The following is a 19,121-nucleotide window of genomic DNA, read 5'->3' on the forward strand; positions in this document are numbered from 1 at the left end:
CCAAATAAACTTGCCATAAAAGATCAAACAGATTTTATTATATAAATTAATATTAGATGGTATATTATTTTTAGTTCACATTAAAATATGGAAAAATTTGTGCAGTGGTACAGGTATATAAAAATGGTTCATTTAATTTATATCTTGGGAACCAAGGACCAATTCCTATGACTATATTTAATAGTACATGTTTTTGAACTTTGCCTGTCACCAAATTAGATCCACTTTTAAAATATAAGTTCTTCTATCTATACTCCATAGATATTCACGCATAGCACTCGTATTTCTATAAAAATTAATGTAAGTCATATTGGTTCCATATTCAAAATGTAAAGTCTTATTTCTGTACTCCATAGATATTCAAACATAGTACTTATATTTCTATAAAAAGGAATGTCAGCCTTTAAGTACAGCAATTGAAGAATAGGTCTGTCTCTACCTGGAACTTGAGAAATACAGGGTACTGGCAATCATTCAACATGGTTTGATTCAGCCAGAATACCTATCCATGTGTTCGCAAAATTCAAATGTTGAATCAATGATCATCCCAACAAGCAAATGTTGATAACTTACTACCTGTAGGACTCCGAACCTGTAATAAAAAGAATAGCACTATTTTCTCTCTATGTTCCTTATCTCAACAAATGTCATCATCATTTACCCTGCTGTCAAAGTCAGAAACCTAGGAGATAAACTCTGACTCTCTTGTCTCACTTGTCTCATGGTATTTCATCAGTAACAAGTGCTTACTTCCGAAATATATCTCAAATCTTCCCTCTGTCTCTATTCTGGTCTCAACCTCCATCTTATAGCCTGTACTATTGCAGGGACCTTCTAAACTGGTTTCTTTGCTTCCACTCCGGCCCCCTATAATTGATACTCTACAGAGCAACTAAAGTAATTTTATTCCAATATAAATCAAATCAAGTTCAGGTTATTACCTCAGAAATATGTAGACCTGCCTCACTGTTTTTTGGTCTACGATTGCTCTACAAAAGTTTGAGACGAGTTGGGAATATTCCCTTGATTACCATGCCCACAGGAGTCTCTTTATCTTCTCTTTTTATTGAAGTTTTGTGCCTTCCAATCTGCAGATTGAAGGGTTTATCTATTTTAGAAAATTTTTCTATCTTTAAGCATTTTTTCAATTCCTTTCTTCAGCTTTCTCTAGTCTGACTTTATTATGTATCAGCTTTTTTTTCCTTTTTTTAAATTTTATTTTATTAGTTTCAAGTATATAGTACATTGGTTAAACGTTTATTGTTTATGTAACAATTCCCCTGATTATCTTCCCTCTGGCTCTCCACCTAGCCATTATATCAATCCTAACTGTGTTCCCTATGCCGTACTCCCCATCCCCATGACCATCGATCAACTACTAATTTGTACTTCTTTAACCCTATGTATCAGCTTTATTATCACTGTTTATTAACTGTTCTTTGACATTTTGATTTGTTATTTCCTCAAGTTTAACCACTGTCACCAATTCTTTTCAGTGTCATGTATGCTTTTATGTATATATGTATATATACATTATTTGTCTTCCATTAGGTAAAAATTTAAATCCTCCCTCAAATTCTTTCTTGAGTATTACCAATTTATTTCTATCTCTGATTATCTTTACTGAACTCTTATAACTCTCCTTTGAGCACTTTTTAAAAGGATATATTGTTTTTCATTTCCTTGAGATGAGAGAAGTATACAAACTTGGTACTTATTTGGGAATCCTTTGAAGCATATTCATCTGCCTTTTCCTTATGTTCTTTTTCTCTCTTTTTTCATTTTCTTTTTATATGTAGGCCTTTTCTCTTTATTACTCATCTTTAAATGGTGTCATTTCCTGCCGAAGCAAGAAAGGAGATAGCCAAGAGGAAATAGATTGATTTGAAAACTTCTATAGGGAATATTGCTTGAAACAGTTTCTCATCAAATTCCCACACCCCCCCGCCCCGGGTATTAATTTTCAACTTTCAGGTGGTGATGTGGCTCCTGCCTTATGCCTTTTCAGATACTGACTCTCCAAGTTGCTCACTAGTGGTCCTTATGTCCTCTTTCTCTTTTCCTCTCCTTTACCTCAGAGAGTGCCTCTCGGTTGGAAAGGCTGAGTAGAGGATACTAGAAATGGCTTGCCTCCAAAGTTTCTCCTTCTGCTATCCCTCCTTTACTCTGAGAGTCTGCAGTAGATCTATCTCTTATAGGGATATTCTCTGCCTCGCCAATAGAACTTCCATAACCACTGAGTAGCCTCTCAGGATGCTAATACTCATAGTAAATGTTTAGAAGATTCACCCTGTCTCAGTGACTTCTCAACAACTGCATGTGTTCATCATCGCTTTTAATTGGGTGTTATAGGACACTTTGATCTCTATTATTGATCTTCTCGTTAGTTAGAAGAAGAGAGAAATTCTGCTATTTTAAATAATAGTTTCCATAATCAAGTAAGTTTTAAAGTAAATTTTTTAGATTGTATTGGAATGGCTTGTATTCACACAGTATGAATTAAACTTAAACTTTGTAATGATCTGGTTAACTTGATCAATGTAGACAGCCAATAAATTTGTCTTTAATAATTTATACTAATCAAATGAACCAAATCTCTTTTTTTACTTAGTTATATATAGAAGGCCTGAAAATAACTTTCTACTGTGGGCATTTTCTTCTCAGTCTACAGTTGAGGAACTAGCCATGACTGGCTGGTTTCAGCTGAGATTAAATTTCTCTACATTTTTTATGCACAGAGTAAAGGAATTACATGTTTCTGTACACTAATGCCACTTGAAAAGAACACACACCAGTGTTCGTTTTTCAGTGAGTGATTTAGGGTCTGTACTTCTATTACTTTATTCAAGTCCTTGTCCTGTGTCCGAAGAAGGGCCTGTATCATGGTATATGTCTGAATTCCATGCCTCTCATGTTGCTTGGAACGGAGCAGAGGCTCATGATAAGTCTATTACTATTGTCGATAAAAAAGCAAAAGATGGAATTCAGTAAGCAAATTTCTTCTGCCATATTTTTGCTTAAAGGCCTAATTCCTAAATATCAAATAATATAAACAATTGTACAAATTTTATTTGAATGTATATTTTAAAATTTAAGTTGTCACTGTTCATTTGAAAATCTAAAAGAACCCAAATCAAGTACTAATCTTAAGTAAAATATCTTTCTAATTAGAGTAGATTCATAAGATGGTAAAGATTAAAAGAAAAAAATTATTTACAAGAAAATACTACAACATATGCATGTCACAGTTTATATTTAAATTTTTCCACTTAAATATAAAATTTTTATTTATATTTAAATTTATAAATATTCTTCGAAAAGGGTCTAATGCCAATTTTTAATTTTTAATTCACTCATTTTATGATAGCTTAAAGGTTTTCGTTAGTTAACATTGGTCCTTTACTGTATAATAAAATGGAAAAAAGTACAAGATTAAATGGGGATTAGACATAGGCACAAGGATCAGAACTGAAATGGCTCTCAATATGCAAGGTGTCAAGAATCCTTGACAGACCTCACAGCACCCTAGGAATGTCCCCCTTTCTGACACTGCTTGTGTAAGGCCAGAAAGTCAGCATGGTAACAGTTATATTGACGGCTTTCCTTGCAGCTTAATTTTTTAAAAACATCATCTTAATTTTCTGGCAGCCCTCAATTTTCAGTTATTCTGTTTATTACAAGATCCTGTTTCATTCTCTCTTAAGCCACAGATATGGCAATTCACTAATTGCATCAGCTACAGGATGACATTATGTTCAGAACTACAGAAATGTCTTCCCTTCATTAATGTGAACCATGTTTCAGAACCAATATTAAGCTATTTACAGTTAGCATCTACACAGCTGAAATTTATTTTCAACTCTATAAAAATGTTCAATTAGCCTATAAAAAAGATCACTATTATAAAGAAAAGTATAACATGTACGGATCATGTTTTATTATGTTATTTTTTTTCATGCCCTATATCTTCCAAGCTAATTTGGCAGCAGTATTTGGGAAAGAGTCTAGGAATTTAAAAAGAAAAATGAAATCACAGTAAGATGCAGTCTGAAAATAGCATGAACTGAGGATTAGTATTTTATTGAGAACTTTCTGACTATGCCATGATTTTGAAATAAAGCAGAACTATTTGAACTTGCTTCTCCAGACATTTTAACCATGTGGCAAGTTTCACTTTGCTCCTGTTGCTCTATTAATCCGTTAGGTTTTTAGGCAAACAGAGCCCCAAGTAATCTTTGCTACATAAACAAAATCAAATAAATAAGCTTTCTGACATTACTAAGTCCTGAAGGGCATTCAGAAAGTTTGAGATCAGATCATATATTTTTAATAATTGTATTCAGAAAAACTAGGGCTCTCTGACAAAATACCAAGGTAAAAAAGCTTAAGTACAAATACAGAAGATGAGGGGATTCAATAATTTGGCATATTCTGGCTAAAGTTAAGGGCCTTTCTCAACCTGGACTATTTCTATGAAATAGTGGTTTTTAGAAGTATTATAATTTTAATCTCATTTATTAGTTCAAAAGATATTTACTTAACATCTATTGTATGTTAAGCACTGTTCTAGATGCCTCAGAGATATTAATGAATAAAACAGATTTTTGCCCTAATGGAGCTTATATTCTTTCTAGCTGGGGGGAGAGTAAAAATAATTAAGACAATAAATAAGCAAGTATGTTAGAAGGTGAAAAATGCTATAGAATAAACAAAAAATGTTACTTTAGTAAATCTAGTCAGCATTAATCTAGTAAATCTAAATAGTATCTTATCTTTAATAGTAATCTATGCAAATTATATGAGAATATACTAATCTAGGAAATCTATGTAGTATGGTAAATACTATATAGGATATAGTATAGCATATCTTCTATAGAAAAAAGTTGTTGCTTTATCAGGAACTATATATAATCAGACTGGTAGTCACATCGAAGATATAGAATTTACTATCCATAGTAAAAAGCAGGTTAAAAACATTTAACCCAATCTTCACACTTAAGTCTGAACTGTGAGTGTAATCCAAGAGACAAAAAATTTGCAAAACCATTTTAAGCCACAGCTGACATAAATTTTATATACAATTAAATGTGAAGTTGCTCATCTGTCGAGTTATATGATCATCCCTTGGGAATCCCTATAGTTCTGATGTGAAAGGAGTTTAGATACAGACTTCTTTTTAGGGCAAATATAATCTATGCAACTTGTTTTAATTTTTATTTTTCAATTCGAGTTGACATTCAATATTATTTTATATTAGTTTCAGGTGTACAGCATAATGGTTAGACATTTATATAATTAATGAAGTGATCCTCTGGATTAGTCTAGTATCCACCTGGCATTATACAATAGTTACTACAATATTATTTATTATATTTCCTAAGCTATACCTCACATCCCCATGACTATTTTTAACTACCAATTTGTACTTCTTAATCCCTTCCCCTTTTTTATCCAACCCTCGACACCTCTCTCATCTGGCAATCACCAGTTTTTCTCTGTATCTATGAGTCCGTTTTCATTTTGTTTCCTCATTTATTTTGCTCTTTAGATTCCACATATAAGTGAAATCATATGGTATTTGTCTTTCTCTATCTGACTTATTTCACTTAGCATAATACCCTCTATGTCTACTCACGTCATTGAAAAAAGTAAGATTTCATCTTTTTAATGGCTGAGCAACATTCTAGTGTGTGTGTGTGTGTGTGTGTGTGTGTGCACCATAGCTTCTTTATCTAATCATCTTTTGACAGGCTCACCAGCCAAGGGTTCCACTTAGGCTGCTTCCATATCTTGGCTATTGTAAATAACCCTGCAGTGAACATAGGGGTACACATATCTTTTCAAATTACTGTTTTGCTTTTCTTTGGATAAATGCCCAGAAGTGCAATTGCTGGGTCACAAGGTAGTTCTATTTTTTTAATTTTTTGAGGAAACTTCGAATTGTTTTCCCTTTTCTCCACATCCTCACCAACATTTTTTTGATATATCAATGATAGTTATTCTGACAGGTGTGAGGTGATATCTCATTGTGGTTTTAATTTGCATTTCTCTGATGATTAGTGATCTTGAGCATCTTTTTATATGTCTATTGGCCATTTGTATGTCCTCTTTGGAGAAATGCCTGTTCAGGTCCTCTGCCCATTTTTTAATGAAATTGACCATATTTTTAATATTACCTTTTATAAACCTACAAAACTAAAAAAAATTTTTTTGTAGGCTCTGTCAGGGATAAATTTACCAAATTATGCAGAACACTCTGATTTTATTATTCAATGGGTTGAGGCTACATACAGGCTCCCCAATCTACAGTTCTCATTGGGTTTTAGGACACTGGATTGGCTTTCTGTAACATACCATTTACATGGGCTGAGCAAATAAAATCTCTGCACTGACACAGGTTACTACCATTGCTTTGAAAGACTTCAGATCTAACTTTGTACAGAATTTAATTATAACAAATAATTATACGTGCCATGTCTTAAATATGAGTGATACCATTTATCTGAATAATACAAATTTTCCTATGACCCTACTGTCTTTTGAGAGCTCATTATAGGGCTTAGTTTCCAAGCTCTAAAAATTGGTTTAATACATATGATATCAGAGAAGTAGCCAAAAAGTGGGTGAGGATCGTGGTTGCTGAAAATTAATTAAAGTAATTATTCAGTAAATATGTAATAATTTGCAGCTATTTGGCTTGGAGTTTACTATCATAGCATCCTCGGGGCCCCGATCTAGCCCTGATATATAAAATATATATCAAGATGTAGTTGGGATGATAGCCTAGAGACAAGATTATAACCAGCCAGGTTATAAGCTCTGAAATAATGGCAGTTGAGGAAGGAGTTCACACTTTGTGTCTGAAGACTGTTAATAACAATATTGGGTGAAGATGGTGGAATGGATAAACACTGTGCTCACCTCCTCCCACGACCACATCAAAATTACAACTATGGAATAATCGTCACTGAGAAACAACTTAAGTCTATCTGAACAGAAGTCCTATAACTAAGGATATACAGAAGAAACCACATCGAGACTGGTAGGAAGGGTGGAGATGGAGTACTGGCTGGTACCCGCCTGCCATTGCAGCAATTAAAAATGAGAAGGAATATCTCAGCTGCTGCAGTGGTCCCCCCTGAGGAGTGATGGGTCCCAGCTCCAAACCAGGCTCACCAGCCAAGGGTTCCAGTGCCAAGAAGAGAAGTTCCCACAACTTCTGGCTGTGAAAACCAGTGGAGGTTATGGCTGAGTGAGACAGAGGACTGCGGGAGTACCAGGTGTGTTACTTTTAAAGGGCCTACACATGATCTTAATCACTGAGGGACTCACTTGCTCTGAGCTCCAGCACTGGGGCAGGCACTAGGGACATATGGGGTAGAACTGAATTGTCTGGCTTCCGGGAGAGGGCTGGAGGGGCAGCTTTCTCTCAGCTAGAACTGCTAATAGAAGCCATCATTCTTTTGCTGAGCCTTCTCTTCATCCAGATTGCAGGTGCCATATCTGAGTTTCCATCAACCTGGCTAACACCATTTGCTCTGCTCTGGTGATTCCCTGAGACCCTGTTCCACCCAAGCCACTTCCAGTGGCTTTTCCATACAAATGGCCTATCTTGGCTCCTGCTGCAGACTTTCCTAAATCTCTCAAAAGTCCACAAACCCCAAACAGCATCTGGTCTCGGCATAACCTGTACCTCTTGCCAAGGTAACCCCAAGCCCACAGCTAATGGCAGCATGCCTTGGTTCAAAGCTTAGCCTCTCCCAGTTGCCTCCTAGCTCAGCATAAGTGGAAATCATCTGCAGATCACTTTGTAGCTCATATCAAGTGACCCCGGGCAGGGCACAGGCAGCAGCTGGCCCTGGCCTGCACCAGAGCCCCTTCTAAGGGGCCCCAGAACCAACATACCCAGTCATCAGCCACAGACCACACTAGAGCACCACCCAACCACTTCCACAAATAATACACCCCAAGGGTGGACTCAGCAGGCATCAGAGCCCTGCTAACGTAAATCATGCTCCACAGATCAACCCCTATACAAACAGTACCTCCACTGCAGTAACGGCTAGTTCTCACGGCCAATCAACCTGAGGGTCAGTCCCTTCCAATGATGTGCCAACAGCTATCAAGGCTCAATTACAAGAAGAGGGCACAAATAACCCATACAGAGGACACCTGAAGCATCTGGCTCAGGCAACCAGGGAGACTGTGCCATTAGGTTCCACAGGACACCTACTATATTAGGTCACCCTGCCAAGACTGGGAAATATAACAGATCTACTTAATACATAGAAACAAACAGTCCGCCAAAATGAGGAGACAGAAACATGTCCCAAATGAAAAAGAGGAGAAAATTTCAGGGAAAAAAAAATAAACAAAATAGAGGCAAGCAATCTACCAGGTACAGAATTCAAAACATTGGTTATAAGGATGCTCAAGGAACTTCGTGAGAACTTCAACAAAGAGATAATAAGCATGAAAAAGGACACATAAACCATAAAAAAGAACCAGTCAGAAATGATGAAAACAATAATGGAAATGAAGAATACAGCAGATTAGATGAAGCAGAGGATCGAATCAGTGATTTGGAAGAAAAGATATCAGAAAACACCCAATCAGAACAGCAACAAGAAAAAAGATTCCAAAAAAATGAGGAAAGTTTAAGGAACCTCTGGAACAACATCAAGCATACCAACATTATCATAGGGGTACCAAAAGGAGAAGAGCGTGAGCAAGGAATTGAAAATCTATCTGAAGTAATAAGGACGGAAAACTTTCTTAACCTGGTGAAAAAAATACACATATGAGCCCACGAAGTGCAGAGTCCCAAACAAGATGAACTCAAAGAGGCCCACACCAAGACACATCATAATTAAAATGCTAACGGTTAAAGACAAAAGAGAGAATCTTAAAAGCAACAAGAAAAAAGCAGTTATTTAAACTAAAAGAGGGCTCCCATAAGACTGTCAGATGATTTCTCAACAGAAACTTTGCAGGCCAGAAGGGATTGGCAGGTAATATTCACAGGGATAAAAAGCAAGGACCCACAACGAAGATTACTCTACCCAGCAAGGCTATCATTTAGAATCAAAGGACAGATAAAGAGCTTCCCAGATAAGAAAAAGCTAAAGGAGTTCATCGCCACCAAACTAGTACCACAAGAAATGTTAAAGGGACCTTTTTAAGAAGCAGCAGCAAAAAAAAAAAAAAGATTAAAAATATGAATGATAAAATGGCAATAACTACATACCTATCAATGATAACTTTAAATGTAAATGGATTGAATGGTCTAATCAAAAGCTATAGGGTGGCTGAATGGATAAGAAAACAAGACCCTTACATATGCTGTCTGCAAGAGACCCATTTTAGATCCAAAGACACATATAGACTGAAAGTAAAAGGATGGAAAAAGATATTTTATGAAAAAACATCTGAGGTAGCAATATTTATATCAGACAAAATAGACTTTAAAACAAAGGCTATATAACAAAGAGACAAAGAAGGACTCAGCAATTCCACTTCTGGATATTTATCCAAAGAAACCCAAACACTAATTTGAAAAGACATATGCATCCCCATGTTCACTGCAGCATTATTTACAATAGCTAAGATATGGAAGCAATCTAAGAGTCCATTGATAGACGAATGGATAAAAAAAAGGTGGTAGATATATACTGTGGAATATTACTTGGCAATAAAAAAGAGTGAAATCTTGCCATCTGCAATAACATGGATGGACCTAGAGAGTATTATGCTAACTGAAATAAGTCATACAAAGACAAATACTATAGGATTTCACTCATATGTGGAATCTAAAAAATAAAATAAATGAATAAACAAAACAAACAAACTCATAGATACAGAGAATATTTTGATGGTTGCCAAATGAGAGAAAGCTAGGGGGATGGGTGAAAAAGGGAAAGGGATGAGGTACAAATTGGTAGTCACAAAACAGTCATGTGATGTGAATGAAGTCCAGCATAGGGAATATAGTCAATAATATTGTAATAACTATGTATTACGTTAGACGGTTCCTAGACTTATGGAGGTGATCACTTCATAAGTTATATAAATGTCTGATCGCTATGTTGTACAGCTAAAATTAATATTGTATGTCAACTATAATTGAAAAATAAAAAATTATTTTAAAAATATATCAGGCTGCTTTCTTCTCCCTGTTACCTGAGCTCAGGTTCTCACACCTTGAATGAGACTAAAAGAAAGGAAGAAAATGTTTTCATAGGTACTTACATGTGTATATAGTCTGAGGGGCTGTGGCAGGGAGTGTGTAGTGCCAAGTGGATGAAAACATGAAGCAATCAATCTTCTGATTGTATTAAATATTTTAAACTGTATCTTTTTTATTTTCCCCAATTTTTCATATTATTTCTGTCTCTTTTCTATTTATGTTGAGGTGAAAAAATAATTATTTATTAGGTGGCCAAAAAGATAAGCCATCTCTAGTCGGGCTTGCTAATGAGGCCGTTTTAGAAATGGTATAGGGCTAAAGGTTACCACCCACAGAAGAAGATCCTCGAAGTGCAATGAAAGTGCACCTGACTTGTGGGTGACTGTGCACGTTGGCTGATGGCTAACTCACCTTGGCAAGCTCCAGTGCGGATGTTGGGGATGAAGCCCCGTCGGCAGGGCTGAGGCTGGGCCGGACACATCTCACAGGGGTGGCCCCAGGCCCGTCCAATGGTGGCACAGCACAGAGTCTTTGTGCAGACAATGCCTGTCAGCTGCCCTTGGCACATCTGGTTGTTGACCTGCGTGAAACACGGGCCTGTCCTGTAATCTGAAATGTGAAAGAAGACGAAAAGAGGTCTCATGATCACACACCAATCTTACACCAATGCATAAAACAGAGGCTATTTCTTCTCATTAAAGTGTCTAGCCACAAAAGGCCAGGAAGTTTTATTTTGAAAATTCATAATTTTTCAATCATGAGACTTCAGTGTAGTCTACACTAGACACTGTAAATGGGTAGCTCAAGCACTGTGTCTGGGACACAGATGTGTTTTCTTGGCCCGCATAATGTTTTAAAAGAATTTAAATTAGTAGCCAACATTTTTAAATTGGGAAATTTCACATGAAATTTGTATTTCTGGCTTTTCTTGAAAAGTCAGATGTTCTGGCCAAGCTAGGCCTGCCATGCTGCATGGCAGTGTTGGAATGAAGTGCGTCCTCTCTGTGACACCACAGTCGCAGCCACCCCTACACCCCAGCACTCTTTACTCATTCATCTTCCTCACCTGAGCCCTGATAGCACAGGCTTTAATTATTCCTCTTTGCCTAGCAAAGATTTTCTTTCCTCACTAGGTGGACAAGAGTTCAAAAAATCAAAACAGAACTGACAAACATATATGAATATTAAGGACAGTCTATTTTGACGCCTGAAACTCAAAGTATGGTTCATGGACCAGCACCATATGCATCACTTGTTTGCTAGTTAGAAATGTAGACTCAGGCCCCACCTCAGGCTCACTGAACTAGAATCTGCATTTTAATAAGATACTCAGGAGATCCATATGCACATTAAAGTTCAAGGGCTGATCTAGACTACAGGTAACTTGAAAGTTAGGCATTTCTATTCTAACTCTCCTCCTGCTATAATTTACTTCAACGAACCTTTCAGATGATCAATATATACTCTTTAAGCAGAACTGAATCATTAACTAAATAGTTTTTAATTTGAGTGCTGCTGTTTTGAAAAACATGGGAAATCAGAATGACCAGTTTCCTGAAGACTAACCAATTAAATGATTCCCATTTGTTATAAAGTTACAACAGAAATATGTGAAAAGGTTCTTCCCCCCCTTTTACAGAGATTATATGCATATAGTTTATTAACTCCTGGGAATGTAAGATGATAGCCAGGATTTCCTGATAAGCCCTAACACAAATAACATAATTCCATGTGAAGGGGAAAGCCAGAACATGTTTGAGATTTTTGTAAGAGAAAAACAATCTCACATTCAAAGGAAGAAGAGTCAATAATGTTGATAAGATTTTTATGAAAAAATGTTCCTGGAAAAAATAAAACTTGGATATAATTTAACATTCAAAACGATAGGCCAGAAAGACTTAGATGTCATCTACATGCTATAGCATGACAAAAATACAACTTCAAACCACATGAAACTTCTAATTTTTTAATATAAAGTTTCCTCAAGAGGAAAAGAACATTTTAAAAGTTCAATATAAAGAAACAAAATCTAAAATAGGTAACGCTTTTGAGCAAGCTGTTTTAACATTCTATTACTCTGTAGCTGAACTTCAACAAAAATAGTCCATTTTAATCCCTTACATAAGAACAACAGATGTGCTGGCTACAAATCACGTTCTTGAAAAAGACAATCTTTGTAGTATACGTGTAGATATGCAAGCTTGTAAATAAGCATGCTTCCCACACCACAAATTGCCAGGTTGTAAATTTTTTAAACCTATTCTATCATCCTCCAGACAACACATTATTTTGCCATTTTAAATAAATATTACTCACAATAAATTAAATCAAGTCCTGAAGAAGTTAGGGAAAAGTCTAATTTTCACAAAAAACATAAAACACTTGCTTTTCATAGATCCGTGCATATATACCTATGTTGACATTCTGTACACTTTTAGAATTCTCAGAGAGAAACTTATTTAGCCTCTCTCATAATCCCATTCTTAAATAAACCAACTTGTCAGGAAATTCATTCTTTCTTCTAACTACAACACCTTCTTAAAATTATTTCCTTTTAGTCTGTTCTCTTTGAAGAAGAAGACAAGGATAGCTGATTTGGGGGTTTGGGAGAGGGTTTTTATTGTTATTTATGTTTTGATTTTGTTAAATATATTTTTGTTATGTTTTATAGAAGGGACGAACATTTCTAAAAGCCAAAAGGAATAACGTTAATTGAAAGAGAGGGCTCATGAGGCTTATGATTACCAAAAAGAGTAATAACTTCTAGTATAAGATCCCTGAGGAGTCAGGCTGCAAGTGAAACCAGAATTGGTGTGGAGTTATCCGTAGATAGAAAAGCGCCTCTCTTGAAGCCTGAGGGAAGAAGGGCAGGATGCACAGAGATGTAGGCATATTTATATAGTACAGGGAAAATGAGCAGTGTCCTCTCCTATACTTTCTATTTTCTTTGTGAAACAGAAAATGGGACAGTAAGTCTTTGGTGGGGGTTGGCTGGTGTCTGATCTTTGAGGCTGAGATGACACTGCAGACACTAGGCGAGGGAGCTGACTTGAGAACCCAGCGGATCCCCAGGCGACACCCCAGGACTCTGCATGGTGGAAGAACAAGATAAACTTATAGGGGACCAATCTGCCTGTTTTGTGACTTTTTCCAGAGGCTCTAGGCCATTCAGAGGTTCAGTCAGAGATTAAGATTCATTCAGGGCTAGGGTTTTATGTCAGACGTGAAAAAAATTTTTAGGATGGCAAGGGAGTTTAGGGTATCACGTACTTTAAAATTAAAGACCATGGAATCTATGGTGGATGAAATGGGAAGAAGAGAAAGGAGAAAACTGAGATAGATTAAGAAGTAAGAGAAAGCAGTGAGATCAATGGACTAGGTACCCCAATCAGGCCCCACATGAGAAGGGAAAATAGTGACAGTAATACATCATCAGCTGCCCATGTGGTTATAATATCATTTATTTAACTGTCAGCAGAATGCAGTTATTGTATACAGCTGCATAGATTGTAAACTGCATCACTCAGGGAAACTATCCACATATACTGTAATGTAAAATGTCACCCCCTCACATTGTGCAATAGGATGGCCTTGTTAGAGACCTTATATGCAAGTCAAACAATGCCACGAGATATCAGAATTCCATCCATTCCTACTTGATTATAAAGAATTGTCTGATCCTAGAAAGTATATGGAAATATGTGGGATTTTTCATCAAGTTGCACAGTCTTTGGACTTAGGCAAGAAGGCACTCCCATTCTCAGGAACCAAAGAAATGTAGCATGTAATCAAGTGATTACCTTGTGTGAGAGCTACAGACATGAGTGAGTATGAGGAAGAATTGTGGAATGTGGGTAATGAATCTAAAAATCTTGGCTTTGTGACTATCTCTTTTGAGTAACAGAGTTTTTGACACAGCAATTATACATAAGGTTTGGTCACCCATCAGGGTTATAATTGAGACTCTAGTCAGTGTAGCAGCTAAAATCTCTGATCATAGAAATAACTGGAGCACACAAAGAAGGCAACCACTCAAATTATACGAGATGATAGTTTCTATAGTTTTAATAAAATTTGCCCTGAATGTCTGCAGATCCAGACTTCATGCCAGGTCTAAATATTCAAAGTTAAACAAACTCAAATATAACTGAGATGGTAATTGTCTTTCTTGACGGACAAGCATCTTTGAACCTCAGATAATTTTAGAATTAAGTGCAGAAATGTTTAAGAGAATCAAAGCCATTAAATTAATATTTTTGCTTTAAAGAATAAGTGCAAAAATTATGTACCTGTAATGTTTAACAGAGTTTGGCCCATTCTATTAGATTGCCTTGTAACCACAATTTTAAATAAATAAAATATTTATTTAGAGTTCTGATTTTTAAGTTAAAATGTGATTATGTTTATATAGAGAACTGGATCATTTAATTAAATAAATTTACATTTATAAGTCTGAGTATTTATCCATTTAGTTCTTAATTAGCTTTATAAATTATTTGAGTACTTGGCAAAGGTTTCTAAGTTCCATGACTAGAGTACTTAAGAAAGATATTAGACGTATTTAATATATAAATTAAGCAGATTAAAAGGTATGGAGGTGTTTCATTAACAAGTATAAAAATGGAATCAAATATTATTTAAAAATCTCTTAAAGTGACTACTAAAATCTGCTAGATTTATTAATAGATTAGTAATATTTATAAGTTAAATTCAAAAGCCCAAGGAATATACCCTAAAGAACTGAAAACAGGGACTTGAAGAAATATTGGTATTTTCCCACCCTGTCCAACACCGAGTAGAGGCATCTACCAAGAGTGGATGCAACATGAGTGTCCTTTGATGGATGAATGCATAAACAAAATACACACAATGGAATATTATTCAGTCCTAAAAAGGAAATTCTGTCACATGCTACAACAGAGATGAACCTTGAAGACATTATACTGAATGAAATAAGCCAGTTACAAAAGGAAAATGTTCTATGATTCCACTTACGTGAGGTACCTAGGGGTATGAATTTCATAGAGACAGAAAGTAGAATGGTTTTTGTCAAGGGGTGGAAGAGGAATAAGGAGTTAGTGTTTAATGGGTACAGAGTTTCAGTTTTGCAAGATGAAAAGAGTTCTGTGAACAGGTGGTGGTGATGGTAGCATGATAATGTCCCCGTGCTAAATGCCCCTGAACTGTGTATTGAAAAATGGCTAGAATGGTAACTTTTGTTATGTTTATTTCACAATTAAAAAAAAAAGAGTTTTAAAAAGCTCAAGAAATAACCAGAGTTTTGACATTTTATATAAATAAAGCAAACCTGAATTTTTAACACCAAAATAAACTAAATTTTTTCATATACAAAATCACCCATGAGGGCACTAAAACATCCCCCTGTAACACTGACCACTTACCTTGTGATGGATATTCATGTTGCTTACAATTGATTACAACGTTGCATGGGTTATTCTTGAACATATTTACTGACTACCTAACTTAGCTTTGTGTAAGGTAAATTCCTAGCACTGGAATTACTAGGTCAAGTGTCCAGTTTGAAAAATAGTCAAACTGGAAAAATAGTCAGAACTGCTCTCTGAATAGGTGATGCCACTTTCTACTCACAATGGTAGTACAGAAGAGAGGCTGTTTCTTCCCACCCTGTGCAACACCGAGTAGAGGCAAATGGTGATTTTTATTCACTCAATGGGTGAAAAATCATATTTCATTGTTGTTCTTGAATTATGACAACAACTCATTGTCCCTATTTTTCGAAAATCAAGGGAAGAAATTTAAATCTGTGGCAGGCACTTTACAGTGACCTTTTCTATAAATTATCTCCTTTTATTTTGAAGTGCTAAACAATATTTTTGCCATTTTTACAAATGAAAAAATTTAAATTCAGAGATTAAGTCATATGTGGAGAATCAAAGAGCTAGAAAAAAAATGAAGCTGGGATCCGACCTGGAGATACACCTCATCCAAACCACTGCGCTGTGCATGCTGTTCCTTAAACCTGTGGCATGGGTCACCTGCATGTTGTTACTGAAACTTGCAGCATGAGTCACCTGCAAGCTGTGTTCCTCAAACCCGTGGCATGGGCCACCTGCATGCTTAGTTTTTGGTAGCTCTGCCTTCTAACAGACTAAGGCCCTTGACCATTTTAATGAATATTGTCACAACTCCACAAATGCCTCCTGCCACCCACAAGTATAATCTCCTAACTTCCAATTTGCAAGCCCTGGCTTGCTTTGCTTCTTGTTTCTCCTGAAGATAAGTTTCCATCTACTATGGTATATTAGGGAGAAATTCTTTCTGTAAATTGAGACCCTCTATGCATCAGAGACTTTTGCTTCTGCAAATAGATGAGTAATTACTTTAATTACCACAGTTGCACTGCATTTTGTTTCTAATATAATGCCATCATTTAATGTTTCAGTGGAACGTGGACTCAGTAAAGAAGAACCCTTCTCACCATTTGTCACAGTCTTTCAAAGCACAAAGCTGCTGCTGACATCAAAGGGCTCTTGAAGAATGAAGAGGCGGGAAAGATAATTAGGTTCTGGCCAATGATGCAAACAAAATAGCTATCTTTGATGTCATGTTTCATAAAGATGAAGGCCATCAAAGATGTGGTCCCCAAATTCATGGCCTATGAACTTAAAGTGCACTCTCCCAAGAACAAAACCAATTAACTTAAGGGCAACAAAAAATGCTGAAAATTAAAAACTAATAAGATTATTTAAGCAGAAGGATATCATCACTTTTGAAGAAAGTTAGAGACAAAAATATTTTGTCATGTGTTAATAAGACGGCCAGAGACACAAATGATTAACACAAATGATTAACATTAACGCAAGTCCAATCTACAAAGTACCAAATTTTATGGTATCTAAGAAAAACCTATATAATTAAGTAGGCCTGAATGATTTTAGGGAAAAGTGATATGTGCTCATAAAACATCTATCCATTATCAATGAAGTCAGAAAGAGAATCAATGAAAACCAGTGGTTGAACAGATCTTATATATTCCTTGAGCCAAACACAGTGAGGTCGCAAGACTCAATTATAGTGCAGTGAATAAAACATTAGGCACATTCTTTACGGGGCCTTTTTACGTACTATTTTCTTATTGAAATTTCTGCCTAAATCAACTCCTCCTGGGCCATGTAAGCAGCCCTATACATATTACTGAGTCAACCAAATCTAATAAATCACACCCTTCCCAAGGAATCTGATGGGAAAACAAAAGCTTACCTCTATAATTCTGACATCCAAGTTCTAGTATAACATCTAACTAGAGGGGCGGAGATTTCTCCTGAGGAAAAGCGAAAGCCATGTGACTCACTACTGGGGTTTTAATTATCTGAGAGCTTTAGGGGAATGTTGAAAAGCAAGGAACACCACAGCTCGTAAGCCCTTCTAAGCGAATACGGCATCTATCTATGGATCCATGTGACCTGCAAAGGGGGAGCTCTGCCTTTGTAACTTGCTGCATAAAGAAGAGTAGGTGGTCAACAGATCCCTTTGGCACTCGTGGTTCAGAACAGGTGGTGATCTACACTGGTGAAGTGAATCATTCCTGGTTCTCTGGTTGGAGCCTTATACCTATTCCTCATACATAATCACCAGGAGAAGTTCAAGGGCAAAAAGATCCCCCTGGGACATTTTAGTAGAAAGATAACAGTACTATGAAACCAGCTCAGCAAAATCAAAGTCATCATATCTTACACAGCCTATAAGTTTGTAATTGCTGGAGAAACCAGTGTAGCCTGACTGGTGCTGGTTCTGTGGGAATTTGCATAATTAATAGACAAATACAAATTAAAAGGCTCAAGTCTTTCTTTGGTTCAGGGCAGTAAGCCCTTTCAACATTCAGACTCGACACAAGAACAAAAAAATGAGGTGACACAGTTTCAAGCTAAATTAGTTACCTAGAAAATCAAATGGAAGAAAGCTTATAACACAGAGCAAAATTTCTAAGAAATTAATATCATGAGTAAAAGACGAGACTAAGAAGACAGAGACTAGAGATCAGAATGTGAATAATATCAATTCCAAAAGAAAGTAGGAAATAAAGAAATAACAGAAAAAATTTCTATCCTTAAATAAAATGTAGCTTTACATCTTCTGGTCAAATGGCTCATGGTGTCTTACATAATAATGATGATAAAAAGATATTACTCCCCACCAAAAAGACAGCGTCGTGAAATCTCTGAGTCTCTGAACCCTAAAAGAAAACAAACAAAAAAATCCATTTCCAGAGAGAAAGAACAAGCTAACTACAAAGATGATGAAATAGCCTAGCATTAGTTTTTTCATTTGAAATATGGAGAGTTAATATATAGTGAAACAACATCTACAAGTTATTAAATCATAAATTTCGAGAAGGGATTCTGGAAACAAAAGAGCCATATGATAAAATAATAGCTTGAAATAATGATGTCAGGAATTGGGGGGCAGGAAGGTATTTGTCATAATAAATTATTCCTAAGATCTCAGTTTGGGACTGGGAAATGTGAACATATAAAATGTCTCTTGGGATGAGAGAAATAGGTATATTTAATTTCAATACTATATAAAAGTTGTAAGACAGGAAAAGAGAGAGGTTTCAGTATAAGGGTGAAAGACAGGAATGTAATCACTAGTTTAATGAAGAATCTAATAGGATTTCTTAATTAAGGAAGAAGGGCAGTGGAAGTAGAGGACTGAAATATACTTGATTAAGCCATAAATGCTAACAAAGGTGAAAAGAGAAAACCCACAAAATATAATGACATATACATAAAGTAAAATGGTGAGAATAAACCAAATACATTTAAACCACAAAATATGAATATGGTTAATTTTTAACTAAACAAATAAATTATTAGTAGACCTGATTAAAATAATAAAATTCAGCTCCATTCTAAGAAAATCATCAAAATGAAAATCAAAGTGAAAAATAAGA

At 35.9% G+C, this 19,121-nt stretch overlaps 1 protein-coding gene across 1 annotated transcript in view; it reads right to left on the minus strand.

Annotated features, from left to right (window-relative positions):
* FBN2 (fibrillin 2) overlaps positions 1 to 19,121 on the minus strand; it is a 257,218-nt gene that overhangs the window by 176,431 nt on the left and 61,666 nt on the right. The window contains exon 6 of the mRNA XM_039848604.1: positions 10,598 to 10,795. Coding sequence (XP_039704538.1) covers positions 10,598 to 10,795 — 198 coding nt within the window. The remainder of the gene's footprint in view (positions 1 to 10,597; positions 10,796 to 19,121) is intronic.

This window comes from Pteropus medius, unplaced genomic scaffold (genome assembly GCF_902729225.1).
Source record: "Pteropus medius unplaced genomic scaffold, Ma_sr-lr_union100, whole genome shotgun sequence".
Lineage (NCBI taxonomy): Eukaryota > Metazoa > Chordata > Mammalia > Chiroptera > Pteropodidae > Pteropus > Pteropus medius.